We start from the raw sequence: 16690 nt of genomic DNA on the forward strand, positions 1-16690 counted from the left end.
CAAAGCCCCTTTTCTTCAGGTTTCCATTCTCACTTTCTCAGAAGCAAGGCCAGCCAACTAAATCACAAACATCATAAAGCAGACTATAGTTTCTCTAATGTCATTTTTGTCTCTCCCTACCCAAGAGTTAGACCATCACAGCATTCAAACAAACAAAAAAACCTGCAACTACTTGTTAATAATGTAAATCTAAGCTATTGCACTTTATTAATTATGAGACACCTTTCCCTCAATTTTTTCATTTGTGAATCATGTGTCTTAAAATTTTAACTGGCAGTGTTTTTCCTTTCTCAGTAGCATTTAAAATAATGACACATCTTACAACTGACATAATCTGACACTCGACAAACTATAGTAGCTCTGGATTAGCCCTCAGTCTTTATTAAAGCTTGCCCACCCACAGCTGCAGTCCTCTTCTATCCCAATTTCTTCACTTAAACTTCACTTCATTTCACCTTGACTATCTTCTCACCAACTCTTAACCACTTCCATATAATTATCAAGCTCCTACAGCTCTGGTCATCAGTTTTGTACTTCAGGCTCTGGGATTGCTTTCTGTGTTCCTTGCTTTAGTATTCTCTTTCTGATGACTCAAAGGCTTTAACCATGACTCCTTGAATTGATAAACCCAGGGACACCTCCTCCTCACAAACTGTTCTTACAGGCAGCTCTCACTTCACAGGCATAAATGGATTCTATGGTTAAGCTGAGAAAAGTATTAGGCAATAATGGAGCCTTGACAAAAGTTTTTTTTTTTTTTTCTCTCTCTCTCCCCCTCTCTCTTTTCTTCCATTTGCACTTACTTCTTATTTCTACCTTCTAAAACTATTTCTATAGCCCCTTTTATAGCTACTTATCTGATTCATACTTAAATTTTTTCCCCGTTTTGGCCTGGGTGCCTCCATTCCACATATGGTCAGTCTCTTCATAGAAGAAAAAAATGTCAAGTTTTACATCCTCTTTTCCCTGGAAGGATAGTTCCAAGCTGTCTTCTACCTAGAAAGAAGAGGAAGACTTTCACAGACTGAAACAAAGGAAACACACTTAGCTTCTTTTTAGAAAGGGAAAAGTTCTCATGTTTTACATATGTAGAGTATTAATTCTAAGATACATTTTTCTTTTTTTTTTTTTTTTATTTGACAGACAGTGAGAGAGACAAAGGTTGGTTCACCCCTCAAATACCCACTACAGCCAGAGCTATGCCGATTTGAAGCCAGGAGCCAGGTGCTTCCTCCTGGTCTCCCATGCAGGTGCAGGGGCCCAAGCACTTGGACCATCCTCCACTGCCTTCCCAGGACACAGCAGAGAGCTGAACTGGAGGAGGAACAATTGAGACTAGAACCCGGGCCCATATGGGATGCCGGCGCCGCAGGTGGAGGATTAACCAAGTTGGAGCACTTCTGAGATTGGGATACATCAGCCACACGCCATCATTTAGTTTCTTAAATGCACATAAAATTACTTAAATGCACATAAAATAATGTTGCTTCTTATAATTGATGACAACCCAACATACAACATCACATACACTAGCTCATTGCATTACATATGACAGTACTTCAGAAAGTTCATGAAAAGTGGAATTAAAAGATAAGTTAAGAGGCAGGTATTGTGGCACAGTGAGTTAGGCTGTCACTTGGTACATATTCAACCAAATCAGAGTGCCTGGGTTCAAGTCCTGCCTCCATTTCTGATCCAGCTTCTTGCTAGTTGGCACCCTGACAGGTAGTAGATGATGGGTCAAGTGCTTGGGTCCCTGCCGCCCATGTGAGAGACCCAGACTGAGTTCTCAGTTTCTGGCTTTGGTTTGCCCAGCTCAGGCAGTTGTGGGCATATAGGGAGTAACTATTTGTTGGTGATCTTTCTCCCTCTTTTTCTCTGTCTCTCCACCTCTCCATGTGTCTCGTCACTCTGCCTTTCAGATAGACAGAAATGAATAAACTTTAAATATATGTTAATTTGGTGCAAAAAAATTTCGATTTCCATACTTTTCAAGGAATCTTCAAAAATTCATGGGAAATGCATATTATGAAAAAACTGCAGAGATTTCAAAACCTCTTTGCACCAAAGTAGTTATCTGTTAATCTTATTTTTCCATGAACATTCTGATACACTCTTAGACATGAAAAAAATAAGAAATAAAAAGCTAAGATTCAGGGGAAAAAATAATTTCCCTAAAGAAAACAATCCTTCAAATATTTATGCTCCCGCTGGACTCGGTGCATCTGTCTGTTACAGCACTAATCATATAATAATCACTTACGTGGGTTTTTTCCTCCCAATTAGACAGTGAGCTCCTCAAGAGTAAGAATTGTAATTTATTCCTTGTTGAGTCCCAGGTGTGGCGCTCAGTGCCAAACACACAGTGCTATGATCAGTGCGAGCTTGCTGAATGACTAGAGCTCTAACGCTTTAACTTTGACCTCAGGAATACATTTTAGCAAAATTCCTCAGTAAAATAGAATGATTATTTATCACAGGAGATATAATTATTCAGTGGCTAAACACACTTCTATTAGCTTGGAAGGATAACATCTCCCTGGGAACAAGCAAATTAACATCAAGATGACTGTAAAGGATCATGGACTGTGGGTACAGAAATCAAATTGCTGTGGAATTTCATCTAGGCCAAACAACCAAGAAAACTGTTATACTCTATGATAAGATCAACAAGAGACTGAAGTACCTGTTTATAATGATTGAATATTTTTACTCTTTAGCAACCAAAGGAATATTTCATATTGATAATGACCTCTATGCCTAAGGACACACAAAATTAAATACTTTATAGGAAACAATATGACTTTAGATACATGGGTGGGGTTCTTATTATATTAATTGATGTTATGCTATATTAATTCAATACAATATTGCCTAGTATAATGGTAGTAAGTTCTTCTCTGAGAGTCTAAGATCCTTCCTTGTTCATCATCAACAGAAAGCCAGATTTTCTAGGATTTCCTAAAATAGGACAGAAATCCCAAGTGGTAATAAGCACCTGCTAAACCCATCCTGGCCAGTACTGAGAGATAAAATGACATACATACAGTGTTCTTAACCATGTCTGAATTGCTTAATACAAATTTTACAACTGAGACACATTACTTACGAAATAAAGCCAATTTTTTGTTACTGACCTTCCCAAACTTGTGTTTGAGTCGAAGTCCTGCATCCTGAAATGCTAAAATAAGGTCAGATTTGTAATCTTCTATAAAAATTCCTAGGTCAACGTCTTTACTATAAGGAATAACATTGCACTGCCGATACCATCCTAAAAATAAAAAAATTTAAATTAGGTTTGGAAAAAAATTAGTCATTAGAAAATGGATGATCTTTGTATAAATGGGTTTATTTCATAGGATTATATTTAGGGCACTTTACCAAAATTATTTTTTTTAAAAAATCTGGGGCCGGTACTGTGGTGCAGCAGGTTAAAGCCACAGCCTGCATCACTGGCTTCCCATATGGACACCGGTTTGAGTTTCAGCTGCTCCACTTCTGATCCAGCTCCCTGCTAATGTGCTTGGGAAAGCCGCAGAGATGGCCCAAGTCCTTGGGCCCCTGTACCCACAATGGGAGAGCCAGAAAAAGCTCTAGGTTCCTTGCTTCGGATCGGCTCAGCCATTTGGGGAGTGAGTCAGCAGATGGAAGACTCTCTCTCTCTGTCTATATCTCTCTCTTTCTCTAACTCTCTCTGTAACTCCACCTTTCAAATAAATAAAAGAAAAATAAAAAATGAAATCCCAAACTAAAAGACACTGTTATAGGAGTCACTTTTTGAAGATCTTTCTATCTACTGTGAACCTACCAACCCCAATTGACCTACCTATCAATCTTTACTGGTCTGAGCCTATATACCTACCTATGTACATTTCTACCTACTTATCTGTCTTTACTGGACTGAGCACTCAGTTTCCTCAAAAACTTACATGACCAATTTTAACTGCTAAATGACTATTAGCTTTAATAATGCTAACTTGGCCATCTGTTTAAAAAATTAAGTTATTTAGAAAGTTTAATCATTAGCCTCTAGTGATATCAACTACTGTTAAGATATGCTAAAATTTTTAAATTATTTTGCTTAAGTACTATGCCTTTACTGAGCCAATAATTTATAAAATGTAATAGTTCTGAACAGTTCATATCTGATGGGTCACATAAAAAAGCAGTGTAAGCTTCAATTTTCAACATACTGCCAAAAGATATTGATGGCCTATAATTATTCTTATGGGCATCGTTATCATGCAATATTACTTGGAACTGTAGAAGAATTCTATCAAAAATTTATAAACTGTTAAAAACAGAAGAGCCTTTAAACATCATCTAACTCTCTCATTTCATAAATGCCCTTAAATCAAGAAAACCAGGGCCAAAAAAAAAAAAAAAATCATGACAAATGATCACGAAGTATTTTTGATGATGCCAACTATAAAACAATCTTGTTCTAAGAAGTTAAACCTTAACCAAGTATCACAGAAATATGTGACATGTATTCCTTTTTTGGCTTGCTGGTTCACTCCCCTACTGCCCAGGATATCCTAGGCTGGGCTGGGACTGAAGCCAGGAGCCAGGAATGCAATTCAGGTGTCCCATGTGGGTGGCAAGAATACAATTACTTGAGCCATCACTGCTCTGTCCCAGGGTCTGCAATGGCAGGAATCAGAAGTCAGAAGATGGAAGTGAAGCATGGAACCTTAGGTATTCCAATGTGGGCCTCGTTAGTGTTTTAATTGCTGGGCCAATCTACTCCCAAAGGCAATTCTTAATGGAACTTCCTTTCATTCTAAAATAGCTCTTGAGTTAGATGATAAATTTTATGGCAACCTTATAAAAAAGCAGCAGCTGGACTGATTCCAAGATAGCAGAGTAGGGAGGGAGCTTATTGCTCTAGTCTAGGGGAAGACAGTTGAAAAAAAAGTGGAGCAAGTGCAATCTCAGGGAAGAGTTAGGGAGAAAACTGCAGAGGAAACTCCACACAAATTAGAGGGACACTGTGGGTCTATGTGGAGTCTGCGGACACACACAACTCAGGACCTCAGCAGCTGAGAGCCTCAACACCAGCTTTGGAGAGGGAGGTAAGATCAGATTGCAGTAGCTCAAGACACTGGTGATAAAACTGAGGGAAGAGCCTGGCATGAGTCCAGCTTGGAGCCCTGTTTGGGACAGCGTACTTGCCAACTTAGAGTGAAAAAAAGGAGGGGGCAAGTTTCTCCCTGACCACCTGGCACTGGCGTCCTATAACTAACTGAGAGAGGGCGGGTGCCATTTTGGACACACGTAAGAGCTGTGTCAGCTTGGGTCCATGCACCCAGCAACCAGCCGAGAGGAGATGCCTGAGTTTGGCTGGGAGCACTGACAAGGAGCTAGGTGTTCATAACTGTGGGAGCCTTGTGTGTTGGGACTGTGAAAACACTGTGGGCGTGTGGGAGGGTGCAGAGTGTGGATGGATCTCTAAGGAGTCACTGTGGGCAGCTCCATGTGCTCAGGGCTCCCTGGTTCCCTGGTAAGGGTCACTGCTGGGGGATCCATGCTCAGGACTGCACAGTTCCTTCTGTGGTTCTTGTGGCAGTACAGATGAATACTGTATCTACCAGGGCTAGTGTCCAGGTAATGGTTTCCTTGGAGGAGAGCCGGTGAGCATCAGACTACAACAGAGATGAACAAACCTCCTCTCAGATTAAAAAAAAAAGATTTACCACGCCCAGATTGGGTGTCACCTTGGACACTCCCATCATCTTAGACTCAACACATGCCTCTGGATAGTCACTGAAAAGAGCAGACACTCCATTAAGCCATAGAGGCACAGTCCAAAGACAAAAGCCATCACAGGAATAAAAAAACAATTATCTCCACAAATGCCTAAAACAAAGGCATTCAAGAAACAAGAATAAGGAAGACAATATGACACTCCCAAAGGAACACAAAAACACTTCAATACTAGAATGAGAAATGAAGAGACTGAAGAACTGCTGGAAATGGAATTTAAAAATTGATTGTAGGATTACTTAGAAGTAATTGGAAGCAAATTGACAAATTAAATGACATGAATGAAAATTCTTCCCATGAAATTGAGATTTTAAAGAGAAATCAAAATGAAATATTGGAAATTAAGAATTCAATAGATCAAATAAATTATGTGGTGGAAAGCAACAACACACGCAGTGAGGCAAAAGAAAGAATATCCAAGTTAGAAAACAAACCTCTGGAAATTTTACAGTCAGACCAAAAAAAAAAAAAAGAAAGAAATTAGAAATCTTAAAAATGTGTTGCAGATTTATGGGATACTATCAAATGATCCAACATATGGGTCTTAGGAGTTCTTGAAGGGGTGGAAAGAAAGGTTAGAAGGCCTTCTAGTGAAATAGTTACAGGAAAATTCCCTAACTTGGAGAAAGAAAGGACATCCAAGTACAGGAAGCACATATAATTCCTAGTAGACATGACCAGAAAAGGTCTTTATCACAACACATTGTAGTCAAACATTCCACAGTAAAACATAGAAAAACTTCTAAAGTGTGCACGACAGAAGTGCCAGATTACTTTCAGAAGATCTCAAATTAGATTCACAGCTGACTTCTTATCAGAAACCCTAGAGGCTGGAGAGAATGGCAATATATTTTCTAAGTCTTAAGAGAAAAAAATTGTCAACCCAGAATACTATACCCTGAAAAGTTCTCATGTATGGATGAAGGTGAAATAAACACCTTCCATCACAAACAGAAACTACAAGAATTTGTCACCACTCATCCAGTCTTAAAGATGCATAAGGATGTGCTACACACAGAAACACAGAAACATGATCATCACTATGAAAGAAGGTGAAAGTAGAAAACCTCCCAGGAAAAGTACAAAGGAAACACAAAGTAAACAATAGGAGTATTTACAGAAAAGCGCAGGACCAAGTTGTTACTTATCAATAATCACCTTGAATGTAAATGGCATCAAGTTTCCAGTTAAAAGATACAGACTGGCTGAGTGGATTAAAAAACAAAACCCATCTATTTGCTGCCTATAAGAAACACATCTCACCAACAAAGATGTACGCAGACTGAAAGTAAAGCATGGAAAGATGTTCCATGCTACTAACAACCAAAAAGGAGCTGGTATAGCCACCTAATATCAGATAAAACAGACAACACAAAAACTGTTAAAAGAGAAGAAGAAGGGCACAATGTAATGATTAAAGGATCAATTCAATGGAAAGATGTGACTATGATAAACATATCTGTACCTAATTACAGGGCATCTGTCTATTTAAAAGAAATGTTAAGGGATCTGAAGGAAGACACAGACACCAATACAATAGTAATAAGGGACTTCAACATCCCAATTTCAGCAATGGACAGATCAATCAGACATAAAATCAGCAAGAAAACAACAGTTAATCAACACTATACACCAAATGGACCTAACAGATATCTACAGAATTTTTCATCCCACAGCTGCAGAATACACATTCTTCTCACTAGTGCATGGAACTTTCTCTAGGATAGACCACATGCTGGGCCATAAAACAAGTCTCAGCAAATTAAAAAAACAAACAACTGCAATCATACCATGCATCTTCTCTGATCACAATGGAATGAAGCTGGACATCAACAATTCAAGAATCTCTAGAATATATGCAAACATATGGAGACTAAACAACATGATCCTGAAAGAAAAGTGAGTTATTGAAGAAATCAAAAGATTTCTCAAAATGAGTAAAGATGACAATACAACATATCAAAACAGATAGGATACAGCAAAAACAGTGTGAACAGGGAAGTTTATAGCAATTGGTGCCTACATTAAGAAATTGGAAAGGCACCAAATAAATGAGCTATCGATGCATCTCAAGGATTTAGAAAAACAACAGCAAGCCAAACCAAAAACTAGTAGAAAAAAGAAATAATTAAAATTAGAGAAGAAATCAACAAAATTGAAACCAAAAAAGCAATACAAAAAATCAGCAAAATGAAGAGCTGGTTTTTTTAAAAAATAAACAAAATTGACACATCATTGGCCAAACTAACCAAAAAAAGAGGGAGAAGACCCAAATCAACAAAATCAGAGATGAAAAAGGAAATGTGACAAGAGATACCACAGAAATAAAAAGAATCATCAAGAATTACTACAAAGAACTGTATGCCAACAAATTGGGAAACCTAGAAAAAATGGATATATTCCTGGACACATGCTACCTACCTAAATTGAGACATGAATACATAGAAAACCTAAACAGACCAATAACAAGACAGAAACTGAATCAATAATAAAGACCCTCCCAGCAAAGAAAAGCCCAGGACCGGATGGCTTCACTGCTGAATTCACCATACATTTAAAGAAGAACTGACTCCAATTCTTCTCAAGCTATTCAAAACAACTGAAACAGATGGAGTCATCCCAAACTCCTTCTATGAAGCCAGCATCACCTAATTCCTAAACCTGAAAAAGATGCAACAGAAAAGAGAACTACAGACCAATTTCCCCAATGAACACAGACACAAAAATCCTCAACAAAATACTAGCCAATCCAATCCAACAACACATCAGAAAGATCATTCACCCAGACCAAGTGGGATTTATCCCTGGTAATGCAGGGATGGTTCAACACTTGCAAATCAATCACTGTGACACATCACATTAATAAAGGCAAGAACAAAAACCATAAGATTATCTCAACAGATGCAGAGAAAGCATTTGATAAAATACAACACCCTTTCATAATGAAAACTCTAAGTAAATTGGGTATAGAAGGAACATTCCTCAATACAAGCAAGGCAATTTATGACAAACCCACGGCCAGCATCATATTGAGTGAGGAAAAGTTGGAAGCATTCCCACAAAGAGCTGGAACCAAACAAGGATGCCCACTCTCACCACTGCTATTCAATTCTGGAAGTTTTAGCCAGAGCCATTAGGCAAGAAAAAGAAATCAAAGGGATACAAATTGAGAAGGAAGAATTCAAACTATCCCTATTTGCAGATCACATGATTCTTTTTTTTTTTTTTTTTTGACAGGGAGAATGGACAGTGAGAGAGAGAGACAGAGAGAAAGGTCTTCCTGTTTCTGATGGTTCACCCCCCCATTGGTCACTGCGGCCAGCGCACCGCGCTGATCTGAAGCCAGGAGCCAGGTGCTTCTCCTGGTCTCCCATGGGGGAGCAGAGCCCAAGCACTTGGCCCATCCTCCACTGCACTCCCAGGCCATAGCAGAGAGCAGCACAGGAAGAGGAGCAAGCGGGACAGAACTGGTGCCCCGACCGGGACTAGAACTTGGTGTGCTGGTGCCGCAGGTGGAGGATTATTAGCCTATTGAGCCACAGTGCCAGCTGCAGATCACATGATTCTATATATAGGAGATCCAAAAGACTCCACCAAGAGACCATTGGAACTCATAAAAGAGTTTGGTAAAGTGGCAGGATATAAAATTAACACACACAAAAAAAAATCAATAGCCTTTATATAAACAGACAATGCCATGGCTGAGAAACAACTTCTAAGATCAATCCCATTCACAATAGCTACAAAAAAAAAATTAAATACCTTGGAATAAATTTAACCAAGGACATCAAAAATCTTTACAATGAGAATTACAAAACATTAAAGAAATAGAAGACACATACAAAAAAATGAAAAAATCTTCCATGTTCATGGATTTGAAGAATCAGTATCATCAAAAATGTCCATACTACCAAAAGCAGTTTATAGATTCAATAAAACATCAATGAAAATACTAAGGGCACTATTCTCAGATATAGAGAAAATGATGCTGAAATTCATATGGAAACACATAAGACCTTCAATAGCTAAAGCAATCTTATACAACAAAAACAAAGCTGGAGACATCACAACAACAGATTTCAAGATGTAAGTTATAATCAAAATAGCCTGGTACTGGTACAAAAACAGATGGACACATCAAATGAACAGAATAGAATCTCCAGAAATCAACTCATGCATCTACAACCAACTTATCTTTGACAAAGGAGCTAAAATCCATCCCTATAAGCAAGGACAGTCTCTTCAACAAATGGTGCTGAGAAAACTGGATTTCCACATGCAGAAGTATGAAGCAAGACCCCTACCTTAAACCTTATACAAAAATCTACTCAAAATGGATTAAAGATACAAATCTACAACCTAATACCTTCAAATTATTTTTTAAAGATTTATTCATTTATTTGAAAGTCAGAGCTACACAGAGAGAGGAGAGGCAGAGAGAGAGAGAGAGAGAGAGAGAGAGAGAGAGAGAGAGAGGTCTTCTATCTGATGGTTCACTCCTCAGTTGGCCGCAGGACAGGAGCCAGGAGCTTCTTCCAGGTCTCCCATGTGGGTGCATGGGCCCAAGGACTTGGGCCTTCTTCTACTGCTTTTCCAGGCCATAGCAGAGAGCTGGATCGGAAGTGGAGCAGCCAAGTCTCAAACCAGCACCCATATGGGATACCAGCGCTTCAAGCCAGGGCATTAAACCACTGCGCCACAGTGCCAGCCCTATACCATTAAATTATTAGAGAACACTGAGGAAATCCTATAAGACATTGGCAGAGGCAGAGTTCCTAGAGAGACACCAGAGGCACAGGCAAAGCCAAGACTGACAAATGGGATTACATCAAGTTGAGAAGCTCTGCACTGCAAAACAAACACTCAGCTAGGTGAAGAGGCGACCCACAGGATGGGAGAAAGTATTTGCAAACTACACAACTGATAAAGATTAATAATCAAAACCTATTAAGAGCTCAAGAATTGAACAACAACCAACCAAACAAACCATTAAGAAATGGGCAAAAGACTTTCAAAGGCATTTTTCAAAAGAGGAAATCCAAATGGCCGAAGACACATGAAAAAAGGCTCAGGATCACTAGCCATCAGGGAAATGCAAATCAAAACCACAATGAGGTTTCACCTAACCCACCCTTCTCTCCCTGGTTAGTATGGCTTTCATACAGAAATCAACACTGGTGAGGATATAGGGGGAAAAGTACTCTAATCCACCACTGGTGGGAATGTAAACTAGTACAGTTACTGTGGAAAACAGTATGGAGATACCTTAGAAATCTGAATATATACCTCCCATACGAGCCAGCCATCCCACTCTTGGGAATTTACACAAGGGAAATGGAATCAGCATATGAAAGTGTGATCTGTACCCCCATGTTTACTGCAGCTCAATTCACAAAGCTAAGATATAGAATCAACTCAAATGTCTGTCAACTGAAGACTGCATAACAAAATTTTGGGATATGTACTCTATGGAATACTACACAATGATAAAAAATAATAAACGAATCTTGTTATTTGTAACAAAATGGATGAAACTGGAAAACATTATACTTAGTGAAATAAGCCAGCCCCAAAAGGACAAATACCATATGTTCTCCCTGATAAGTGGTAACTAATAGAGCACCTAAAAAGTAATTGATAGACTTGAAATTGACACTTTGAGACGTGATGACTTTGAATAGCCCTTGTCACAACTGTTGAGGAACAGTTTTTTTTTTTTTTTTACACTATTTGTTGAACACTTTACTTAATACAGTGTTAATCTTATGTGTATAAAGTTAATTGAAAATAGATCTTTGTGAAAAATAAGAATAGGAATAAGGAGATGGGGGATGAAGAGGGGCAGGAGTGTAGGTGGGAGGGCAGGTATGTTGGGAAGAATCACTACGTTCCTAAGGGTGTATTTATGAAATGCATGAAGTTTGTATAGCTTAAAAAAAAGGTTACTGGGGAAAACAATAAAGAATGTGTGTGTGTGTGAAAAAAACAAAGTGGCAGCTGAATTATATTTTATTTAATTATGTTTTGTTACAATCAAGAAAGAACAAATACAGTTATAATCAGCTAGTGCTGTAATGCAAAGGACACAAATAAAAACAGAACTAAATTTAAGATTCTAAATAATTTTAAATTTCAAAGAAGTTTGACTTAATGAATAGTAGAGAGAGAGCCAGAAATCCTTCAGATTCTAATGACAACTTTCCTATGGACTATAGACATGTCTGCATTTCCCCATCTCAGATGAACAGTGAAATGTAATGAGTAAGACTACCAACCTGAAAAAGGTTTATGGAAGACCTTATGAAAAGGTTTTCAATCCCCTCTCTTTAGAAACTTTTGGTGAAACGCAAGCAATTTGCACAATGTATAAGTAAAGAAAGAGAATACACTTTTTAAAGAAAGACAATAATAATCTTTGGTATAGAAATAATAAAATGCTAACTCAAGAACTACCAGAGAATGAACTACAGTCTGCATGTTCTGATATAATTTTATACACATTACTTATTTTTTAGTAAACAAGGGGTGGCTTTCTTAATAGTCTGTCATATTCTTGAAATTAATGTCTTTAAAGAAATTAATAGATCTTTGCTCCATGCATTGTTAATTGTGTCTACAAATATGATACTTCAATTTTTACTGAAATCATCTTAGTCAACCCTAAAGCCAGATGATGAGTGACAAAAAGACAAATGTGAGGCAACAGAATTTTACCTAGACAAGTTCCACTGCTCAGCCAGAATCGTACTCCCAAGTTGTTTAGTGTTTTGGCTGCTAGCTGCAATAATTCTTTTGCATTCTTCCTAAAGGCCATAGCTTCCACAGTGTTCTCATCAAGGTACTGCTACAGATTAAAAAAAAAAAAAAAAAAAAGTCAGCTATTATAGCCATGTCTAAGTTGCTAGAAACATTTCTGACATCTGAATTAAATCTGAAAATTATCCCCACATTCTATCTCTTTCCTAGTATAAAAATCAAGTTTTATAACTTTTAATCACACATTAAAATAAGAATATAGGAGTTGATGCTGGGAGAGCTAAGTCAAAAGCATGAAACTTATGCATTTATTAGCTTCCTCCTTCACTTCACAATTTAGTAAGTCGGAGAGGCAGGGGAAAAGAGGCTAATTATGGGAGCTGAAGCATAGCTGAAGCAAAACTAATTCAATGTTGTCTTCATCATTCACTGATGCTATTGGTCTCCAGAGACTGTGGTACAGCTGAAAGAACCTAGAACTTTTGATTTGCATACCTACATTCACACTAGCTCAATTTCCCTTTAGTTGTGAACCTGGGCAGGCATATTAGAAGAATATAAGCTCTATGAGGAAAGTGACTTCATTTTATTTATCATTATATCACCAGTACCCAGAATAGTGCATGAATATTTTTGAATGAATGAGAGAAGGAAAGAATAAGCAAACCTCTTTTAGATCTAATTTTCTTCTCTAATTTAGGGATAGTAATTACACTTTGTAGGACTGCTGTGAAGATGTAAGGAGAAAACGCCTTGTGGATTATGACATTTTATACAAATATTATAATTTATTTAGTCTTTAGTTTTCTGATTTTCTTCATTACTAGAGTGTTCTAGAACTGATGAAAATACCACAAATTCTTTTTTTTTTTTTAGAATTATTTTAATTATTTGAAAGATAGAGTCACAGAGAGGTAGAACCAGAGAGAGAGAGAGGTCTTCCATTCCGCTGGTTCACTCCCCAAATGACCGCAACAGCCAGAGCTGAGCCGATCCGGGAACCAGGTCTAAGACCTTCCAGGTCTCCCAAGTGGGTGCAGGGGCCCACGGACTTGGGCCATCTTCTACTGCTTTCTCAGGACATAGCAGAGAGCTGGCTCAGAAGAGGAGCAGCCAGGACTTGAACTGGCACCCATATGGGATGATGGCACTGCAGGCTGGAGCTTTAACCCACTGTACCACAGCACCAGTCCTGAAAGCACTACAAATTCTACAGTGATATTTCACTACCTATTGACAAAATCTACTTGGCCTTTGGAGCATCGGTAAGAAGGCAAAGCACATTGTGTTCTGGTCCCTGATTATGGGTCCAGCCTCATCCCTGTATTTCCCCACACTTGCTATCAGAATAATAAAACATTAACTCCTTAAATATACCACAACTTTCCAAGCCTCTGCATTTTCATAATTGTTGTTTCCTTTGTCTGCCCTGTCCTTGACTACAGAATCTCAAGTCTCTAATCTGGCTTCTGAGAAACAATCTCTGATTTTCTCAGGAATACATGTGCATTTATTTTCCCATTGTTTCTATTCAGTTTAACATTTACAGAGCAGAGAATTATGTCTGGTACTAGAAATACAAAGACAAATGAAATGTTTCCTCAATGAGCTATAGCAGTAACTGCTTATACATATATTTACTGTAAATTATTTTTTAAAGATTTATTTATTTGAAAGGCAGGGCCACAGACAAAGAGAGAAGACAGGGAGAGACAGAGAGATCCTCCATCCATTGGCTCATTCTCCAAATGGCCGTAATAGCCAGGGCTGGACCAGGCCAAAACAAAGAGTCAGCAGCCTGCTCTGGGTCCCTGACGTGGTTGCAAGGCCCCAAGTATCTGGACCATCTTTCAATGCCTTCCAAGTACATCAGCAGGGAGCTGGACTAAAAGTTGAGCAGCCAGGACCTGAACTGGAACCCACATGGGATGCCAGCATTGTAGGCGGTGGCTCAACATGCCACACCACAACGCCTGCCCCTGTAATTCTTATATTTAACTCTAATTATTGATTTTATTTACATTACCTTCACTAGACTGTACATATGGTTCCTTAAGGGCAGGTACAACATTTATCCATCACTGTAGCTACAAATGTAGAATGGTGCCTAGCACATAACATGTGAATATTACATATGGATGAATGGGTAAATGAATAAGTAATTAAGTCTCTGCTCTGCCTATAATATCCTAACATCCTGTGATTTTTTGGTATAATACAGCAGGAGAGAATACGACTCCTAGAAGGTTTATAGGGATATAAGGCAAAATGTGCTCCTAGGAAGAAATTGAATTACCTGCAGAAAAGTACCAACTGTAGAATATACACATTATACTCATATAGAATCCCTTCAATAAGAAAAATCCCTTTCCTCCGGGTTGTAACTTCTTTTAGAACATATGATTGGAATGAGAGATACATGTTCTTAATCCTTGCAGTAGTGGAAAAAGCTTGGAGCTAGGAGTTTAGAGGCCTAGGAATTAGTCTATTCTCTGCCAATAATGACTATGTAGTAACTAGCATCTTAAAGCACTTTCTAATCTGTTAAAGGAGAACACTTACCATATTGCACAGACTAAAAGGAACAAATTAAACAGCAGACATGAAAACTTTGTGCAAAATCATCAGTTGTTCGGGGCCAGCACTGTGGCATAGCAGGTTAAGCTGTTGCCCGAGTCGCTGGCATCCCATATGGGTGCCAGTTAGAGTCTCAGCTGCTTCACTTCCAACCCAGTTCCTTGCTAATGCACCTGGGAAGGCAGCGAAAGATGGCTCAAGTCCTTAGGTCCCTGCACCCACATGGAAGACCCAGAAGAAGCTCCTAGCTTCAGATAGGCCCAACTCCAACCATTGCAGCCAACTGAGGAGTGACCCACTGGATGGAAGATTTCTCTGTCTGTCTCTCTTTCTCTCTCTGTAACACTGGCTTTCAAATAAATAAATAAATAAATAAATCTTAACAGAAAAAAAATAGGCTTGTGAGTTATATCCTACTGGGCATATATCCTATATGCTCATATGAACACTTCCACCCTTAATAAATCTTTTTTTTTTTTTTTAAGATTTAGTTATTTATTTAAAAGTCAGAGTTACACAGAGAGAGGAGAGGCACAGAGAGAGAGAGAGAGGGAGGGAGGAAGGGAGGGAAAGAGAAAAAGAGAGAGAGAGAGAGAGGTTTTCCATCCACTGGTTCATTCTCCAGATGGCCTCAATGGCTGGAGCTGTGCCAACCTGAAGCCAGGAGCCAGGAGCTTCTTCCAGGTCTCCCACATGGGTACAGGGGCCCAAGGACTTGGACCATCTTCTATTGCTTTCCCAGGCCACAGCAGAGAGCTGGATCAGAAGTGGAGCAGCTGGGACTCAAAGCAGCACCCATATGGGATGCCGGCACTGGAGACAGTGGCTTTACCTGCTACACCACAGTGCCGGCTCCAACAAACCTTTCTTAACAAGACACTCTCAGAAATTCCATTTCTTGGCCGGCGCCGTGGCTCAACAGGCTAATCCTCCGCCTTGCGGCGCTGGCACACCGGGTTCTAGTCCCGGTCGGGGCACCGATCCTGTCCCGGTTGCCCCTCTTCCAGGCCAGCCCTCTGCTGTGGCCAGGGAGTGCAGTGGAGGATGGCCCAAGTGTTTGGGCTCTGCACCCCATGGGAGACCAGGATAAGTACCTGGCTCCTGCCATCGGAACAGCGCGGTGCGCCGGCCGCAGCGCGCTACCGCGGCGGCCATTGGAGGGTGAACCAACGGCAAAGGAAGACCTTTCTCTCTGTCTCTCTCTCACTATCCACTCTGCCTGTCAAAAAAAAAAAAAAAAAAAATTCCATTTCTTTGAACTAATTCTTAATATGTGTTAAAGTATACACATGAATAAAATTATGTATATAAGTATCTATTATGGGACTTAAAAATTATAGTTTATACATTGTTTTGTTCATTTAAAAATATATATAAATCTTGGAATTACCATGTCTCCAAAAAAAGACAAAACGTAATGTCCTGTTTTTAAAATCACATCCATTTAATTTTTAACCCAAGAAAAATCCTTGAATATAAATGCCCAAACTTTCCCTTAAAATATCAAAGACCAATAAGATGACAGAAGGTACCTACTTTTTATAAACAGGGAAACCAAGGCTCAGAAATTTGCCCATAGTCTCAAACAAAT

The 16690-nt window shown here is 39.0% G+C and overlaps 1 protein-coding gene across 15 annotated transcripts in view; it reads right to left on the bottom strand.

Annotated features, from left to right (window-relative positions):
* The window catches only part of FKTN (fukutin), a 105368-nt gene that overhangs the window by 49031 nt on the left and 39647 nt on the right, over positions 1-16690 (bottom strand). For all 15 annotated transcript variants that reach the window (XM_062207826.1, XM_062207820.1, XM_062207821.1 and 12 more), the window contains 3 exons: positions 12481-12610; positions 3138-3271; positions 869-996 (listed from right to left, as the gene is read on the bottom strand). In XM_062207826.1, the coding sequence (XP_062063810.1) occupies positions 869-996; positions 3138-3271; positions 12481-12610 (392 nt within the window). The remainder of the gene's footprint in view (positions 1-868; positions 997-3137; positions 3272-12480; positions 12611-16690) is intronic.

Source organism: Lepus europaeus, chromosome 12 (genome assembly GCF_033115175.1).
Source record: "Lepus europaeus isolate LE1 chromosome 12, mLepTim1.pri, whole genome shotgun sequence".
NCBI lineage: Eukaryota > Metazoa > Chordata > Mammalia > Lagomorpha > Leporidae > Lepus > Lepus europaeus.